At 33.1% G+C, this 7,380-nt stretch overlaps 1 protein-coding gene across 1 annotated transcript; it reads right to left on the reverse strand.

The window, feature by feature from the left end:
- Nucleotides 1–2,800: 2,800 nt before the first annotated feature.
- LOC119667883 (vanin-like protein 1) lies at nucleotides 2,801–6,585 on the reverse strand. The gene is made up of 3 exons (XM_038077224.1): nucleotides 5,947–6,585; nucleotides 3,244–3,952; nucleotides 2,801–3,136 (listed from the first exon to the last, which is right to left on the reverse strand). Exons 1-3 carry the CDS (start codon nucleotides 6,527–6,529, stop codon nucleotides 2,956–2,958), a joined length of 1,473 nt encoding a protein of 490 aa, XP_037933152.1. The 5' UTR covers nucleotides 6,530–6,585; the 3' UTR covers nucleotides 2,801–2,955.
- Nucleotides 6,586–7,380: the final 795 nt, after the last annotated feature.

Consider the following 7,380-nt stretch of genomic DNA (forward strand, 5'->3'; position numbering starts at 1 on the left):
TTAGGATTTCCATATTAACGCCATGAAATAATTTATGCTGTAACAAGGTTTCACATTTAATGCCATTAATATTGCAACCCAATTAAAGGAATTACCCTTGCACGTATCACTAATTTTGCAATATAAATCGCTCACCTCTTTTCAAGGACCCAGGATACCTACATATGTGTGGATCCTTTCATTTTGCGCAGAGCAGCACAATGCAAACTTCAATGTTTACGTGGTAGTGTTTGTGTATTTACACTTAAGCACGTAACGACTTACAAGCATAATTTAATTACCGACATGGTGAAGACCTCAAAATCAATCTCATCAAAAAATTATTTTTGCCTTAACCTTTAATTTAAATTTTTGCATATTTCCACTTCGCTCAACATTAAACAACCCAACAACCGTGGTTTGCATTTTTTCCCACTGAGTTTTATTTTTTAATTAAATTTGTTTTTAACATTAAAATTTTAAAAAGTTTGCTTTGACTAAAACGAACTGAATGGAATGGATTGAAGAATCTACTCGGAGCAATGGAGATTAATAACAACTTAAATCGCTGTGTATGGGTTTTGTATCTATAAGTATACATATTATAGGTGTATATATCTTAAAGGAAAAGTTGAAACAAAAATTATTTTAAAATATTAAATTTTATATTCTATTAGTTAAATTATTTTAATAGGACATAGTAAATTAATTTGCCTGACCCTAATCCACAGACACACCCATCGACCCTTAGCGATACCAGTTGAAGTTACAAATGAAGATTTATTAACATTTATTTTTATTTTAAACGTCCTTGTGACCCTTCCAGTGACATATTGACTTCAGGTCCAAATATCTACACAGAATCAGTAATTCTCTATACCAACATAAAGCTGTTTGTCTTATAATTATTATATTTGGTAACTTATGATCCCAGCTTCGGTCCTTCACGGTCCATTTGCTGAAATCAGTTTTCTATGCATATTTGAAAGGTTTCCCTTATGCTTCTGCGGACTTTGTTAACTACTCCCTAAGTAATATACTTTTTTCAAAAAATTTTTGTTATGTTGGTACACCCTTTCTTGACATATGGTACAAATTTGAGCGCCATCTGTCAATTAGTTTGTTTACAGCAGCTGTTAATGTGAGACTACCTCAAGTGCGTTTAACGATTTTTACTATGGAAAATTCAGTTGAACAACGAGTTTGTTTGAAATTTTGTGTTTTCAACGAAATTTCATATGTTGAAGCATTAAAAATGGTGCAGAAAGCTTACGGAAACTCTTCTATGTCTCGAACACAGGCATAGGAGTGGTATAAATCATTCAAAGAGGGTCGTGAAGTGATCGAAGATTTGCCTCGTTCTGGACGTCCATCAATATCAAATACCGAAGAAAACGTGGCAAAAATCAAAAAAATTGTGTTGAAAGATCGCCGTATGACTGAAAGGGAGATTGCTCGAGACTTAAACATTTCAAATGGATCCATTCACAACATTCTACATGATATATTGGGCATGAGACGCATTGCAGCTCGACTTGTACCGAAACACATTAATTTTTTGCAAAAAGAATATCGAATGCATTTGCGTGAATCCATCCGTAATAAAAGACCTGATTTGTGGAAAGTCAACAATTGGATTCCTCACCAAGACACTGATCCATCGCACACGGCACTTGTTGTACGCGATTTTTTGATCAAACACGGCACCACTGTCATCGCTCAGGCACCATATTCACCAGATCTGGCACCGTGCGACTTTTTCCTGTACCCGAAACTCAAATTGCCACTTCGTGGTAAGCGAATCGATTGAATCGGTAAAAGAGAATTCGCTGAAGGAACTAAAACCATACCTGCACGGGCCTACGAAAAGTGTATGAAAGATTGGGTTAAGTTATTATTTTGGGTTAAGCATATTTTGAAGGAGATAAAATAAATTTGGAATAAAATTTAAATTTGTGTGTTTTATTTACAAAATCCGAGTACTTTTTGAACAGAAGGTAAGTGGGTTAAAAACTCATACTGTACCTTTTGATAGTTTTCACCTACTAAAAATAAAGTAATTAGTAGTTTCATTTACTCTCCTCTGTCCAGTTGGACTTTGACAAACACGAAAGAGATACTATTTACATTTTATTATACAAAAAGAAGAAATTTTACTTAGGCCTGTTATAAATAAAGTTTCAAGTGACCGACAAGTATGTCACCATACGATGATATGATGAATGATATGACAATTACTTTCAGTGGTTTTCCGTACTGTTATCAGAAAAGAAAACCCAAATTATTCTTTGGTAGAGTTTAGGAGGATTAAGTCCTCCTTCCATTTCACCTACCTACCTTCTTTGCTAAGACGTAGCTAATATCACTGCTGTTTTTTTACAAGAGTACCAGGTGTAACCTATTTTATAGTACTTTTCATTGTTTGATATACTTATGAGTTTCGCAGTTTTGAGTAAAACTAAGCGATCCTACCTTCACCATCAGTTGTATCTTTATATCTTCGTCCATTTTATTATGTAGATTGTTTTGTTAGATAGATTCTTGAATGATTTATGTATATATGTGGTTTTGTTATTTAAATCCTAGTTGAAGTATGCTCTTGATGATTTGAACCTTTGCTTATATTATTGCTCCTATACTCCGCTAATGGATAGTTGAATATATTGGAACGACAATATTTTATAAAATAGATACTAGATAAACATGAGAACTTAAAATCTATGTATTTCTCGAGAAAAATTAAATTTTATTTAAGAGGTGTAAATACATTTGTTGACAATTTACGATACTTGCAACAATGAAACAAAAAGTTTTTATTTCAGTATAAACAAACTCATACTGTATGTAATTGCTACTGAATATATTTGTGTATCTTGTATCTCGAATTGCAGCTATAAAAATAACTGCTCGCACACAGCACAGAAATTAAAACATGAATATTTTAGCTGAGTCGGAGGCAAAACAATGCATTTCCATCTAAAAACGCCACACAAGTAGTACCAGTGCAAGAGTGCAGAGGAGTACAGTGGGCGTGGTGTTGCTGTAGCTGGCAGTACGTGTTGTCGCTGATCTGTCATAATAATTAGCATAAATTCCAAATGTCAACAAGCTGTCACAATATGGCCGAGTTAAGTTCATGTGTGCGGTGTAGTGTTCTCTGGGAAAAGCCAAAAAAGAAAACAAAAATGTTAAATGGAAAATGGAAAATTTTATTTAAAATTTTCCATAACATTTGAAGCAACAAAACATTACACATTCACTTACCGCTGATCTATGACATGCCAACCCAGTGTTTCTGCGCTTAACGAGAGCAAACTGCCATCGAGTGTATTTGGCATGATAAGAAGTTTATCGGCCTTCATGAAATCCCCCACAATTTGAAGGGATTTGAAAGCGATATTGGGCTTTACTACTGCAGTGCTGTTGAAAATTTCCGCACAGCTGGCAACACTCTCATTTTTACAAGCATAAAGTGCGCAAATTTGTATGTCCGACCATTCATTTTTCTGATAGGTGCGCTGTCCTTTGAACGCACCTATACGATATTTATAGTAAACAGTTTCGGCAGGTGTGTCAATCGATTGGGTTGCGATATCAAAACGACAACAAAAGTCATTATTACATAAGGTTTGTGTTATATTTTGCTGGGTAGTAAAATCCAAAAGCAGAGATGTGAAATTTTCTATTTGTGGATCCTTTAGTAGTGTTAATTCATCGCTCGCTACAATCGGCATTGAAGTTTCAGTTTTTTGTTTATACTCATAATCATTCGTTAAAGTTTTATTTGATATAATTGGCACCTGTGAGACATAAAGTTTTCTGATACCAACACCTCCAACTATTACTGATACTAGATCACCTTGAACTCCAGCATATATACCAGTCCCAGTTACACCAGCGACTGGTAAACTAGCCCCTGCAGCTAGTACGTTAACATCATTACCCCATGCCCAGGATTGTTGTAGTTGAACAGCTGTAGAAATTAGTAGAGAATACATATACTTTAAGGTTAAGATGGGTGTTCCTAATGGATTCTTTAAAAAAATGAATTACGGCAGATAGGAAAGCAGATAGTCTTAGAGAAGATTAATATAATACGATAACTAATTCATAGGTTTCTGATACTTATGCTCATATATGAAAGAAATTATAAGTTTATTCTTTATATTATATGTGTTCCCAAAAACAGAGTGTAAGCGTTGAATTAGTTGGTCCACACACACACCTGTAAACAGATATATAATTCGAGTAGGTTTGAGATAATTAAAAACATATTTTTATCTTATTGTGAGACTTTTAAGAATAAATTGAGAATATTTCAACCAGTGAGAGAGTTGAGATAAAGAAGCTTAGTACTTAAAAGTCTAGGTACAGTCGTAATACCTAAATTATGAATATGCATACATTTGAATATAGTTCTATAATTCATTTTGGGGGAGTGCATGGTTATTTAAGTGCACACCCCTGGTTGCGTGTCTGGAGTGATAATGCATTAATAAAAATTTTCATAATATAGTTTACAAATATAGTTTAAATAAGGTAAAAACTGAAAGATAAGATATCTGACACTCTGACGATTTGGTCTTCAAGTTTTCGACAAATTCTTGGTATTTTACGTAAGATATAACTAATTTTATTATTATTATCAATAAATTTGTTCTTACCTATTAAGTTGGGGTGGCTCAGTGAATATTCTTGACCAAAACAATTAGATATATGTTATATCTAATGGATCTATTCCAGGTTTGCTAGAAGGACAGCTTCTCTTCTTGTAGACCCGAAACTATGTAGTAGCTTGAGAGAATATAATTTATTCTAACTCATTTACAAGGAATGAGAAGAAAGAAAGAACAAACTAAGGTAATCTAGAATAAACACACAATTTAGCTTCGCATGATTTATATTGATTCTAGTATAATTGATTTCAACTTAAAACGATTTAAGTATTGTATGCAACTAAGTTAAAATAATTTAAAAATCATTACACAAATTCTAACCGTGCACTGTAGATTAAACTAATGCCTTACAAAGCTGGGACGTTACTTTAATGGAACATGTAAGTTTTGTAGCGAAGACAATGAGATCCCAAAACACGCACTGGGTGTTTGCTCTTCGCTTATGCATGGCAAAAGAAATACCTACATGGGTATTTCATACTAAATAAAGTAGTAATATGCATTACTACAATTTACAAAGCAAGTTCGACTTGAAGAAATTCGCTTAGTCCATGAGAGGATTAAAATAGGTCTCTAGATTGAAAGAAATTCCAATTCCCCCTACATAATAATAATAATAATATTGGTGACGTCTTAATATTGGTGACATTTAAAAAATATTTGGAATCACAATTGTATTTAAGTAATAAATCTCTTATAATTTAGATAGTAATGCAAACCTCCTAACATCCTAACTAATATATAATAATATATATATATTATTATATATATATAATATATATATATAATAATATATAAAACTTATAATATTGGTAATATTATGTTGGGAGACCAATAATAATAATATAATATAATAATATAATACCAATAATATCAATTCCATACTTTATAACTAAAATACAATAGTATTAGTACGATTATTCGTATTATTCGTACTAACAATATGGCTAAGTAGGAAAAAAATTGCCGCTTAGGAGCATTTGTAAGCTCTTAAGCAACATTTCCAAGCATTTACACAAAAGAAGCTATAAATATTTATTATAAAAAAATTCTATTATTAAAATATTTATCTACTAATTAATATAAATAAATTTTTGCTGGATTATTATTTTGTAAGTTTTGCAAGACAACTGCGAGCATTTTTTAAATTGCTTATTTTGAGTTAAAAAAAAATCTTAAACACTTAAACTACTCTTCGAACTGCTCCACAACCTATGCTTTTTCCGTATCCAATACAAATGCTATAATGAATTCAACTATCAAAGAGTGTAAGTGCAACTAACGAACTCACCTGTCAGAAATGGCAATTCCGAATAGAACATACTAGTAAATATAATGTCCTTAATACCATAACGAATGACTAGCTCCTCTGCTGGAGTGTAAAACAGAATGTCAAAACATATAAAATGCCCAAATCGTACACCAAAATCCGTTTCGAATATGCCATACTCCGGCTCAAGTGTTGTGTTTTTCTGCTCTACATAGATGTGTACTTTACGATAGCGTGAAATTACACATCCCTCCCGATCGAACACAACATTCGTATTATAGACATTCAAGCCATTGGCAGCACATGGACGTGTATCCTGTGCAACCGCAGTGCAATTCTCCTTTTCCGTTAAATTAATTACTAAATATTTTCGAGCCGTACGTGCAGCACAAGACAATTGCATTAGAAAATCCGCATAGACCATCCCCGTCACGTTCAGACATGGCACAACCTTCTCATGTGCTGCGGGCACATAAGTCGTTTGAAGTGCATTATTCAATGTGCCCTCAGGAAATACAATGATATCTGTATCGTTGGCTTCCGCTGATTTAATAATGCGTACGTATGCCTCCAAATGCTCATTGACGATATCAGCAGACGACATGCCGGCAATAGTCGGTAAAAACTCTACTACGCCGGCTGTGTAATAGGATTTACCGGCCCCATTGCAAAGCTGTGAACGAGAATATAGAGCTCCAATGTAAGTGGCTACGCATTTAATTTACAAGTAATTAAGTACTTACCGATAATTTCCTGCACACAATTAAAATGAGAATTATTTTGCAAATATCTTTCATTATTTATTTTTTAATTGCAATAAAATTGAATTTAAAAAAGTTGACACATTCACCACACCACAAAACACGAAGCGATCTTTTAAACTGCGGCTCCGCTACTGAATTTAATTGCTTGTTCACCTGAAACTCACTCACTCAACCTCAATTGTTTTTTTAATCTAATCGCACGTGTGGTAAACAAACGATTATGAGGAGATTTGAGTTCCAGATTGTTGAGTGGAAAACATGTAAACGAATCGTTGTTGCTTTAGTATTCACAATAAGAAAAAAAGGTTAAAGAATGACGATTTGAGCACAAAACTGGTTTTGTGCTATGAAGAGCTTTTTTGCGCAATAAATGAGCGCGTTCTTACTTTTGACTCAAAATTCTTTCAAAATTCTAATGTATACGAGCTTTGTAGATCATACGATTTCATATGAGCAACTTCTTATGGTTTACATATGAAAGCATAAAAAAATTGGTGGCAACCTCAGTGGCTGCCGCAAAGGTTGATGTAATTAAAAATTTATAAGCAGAAATGTCAAGACATAGCGTTGGATTTAGTGGTTTTCATCAGCAGGGGTAAGTGGGGCTTTCTATATTTTTTTTCTGGAATTTATTTTTATAGCAAAAAATAGTAATTGTATGTAAATTCTATATAAACATATATAGATATGT

Source organism: Teleopsis dalmanni, chromosome 1, assembly GCF_002237135.1.
Source record: "Teleopsis dalmanni isolate 2A chromosome 1, ASM223713v2, whole genome shotgun sequence".
Classification (NCBI taxonomy): domain Eukaryota; kingdom Metazoa; phylum Arthropoda; class Insecta; order Diptera; family Diopsidae; genus Teleopsis; species Teleopsis dalmanni.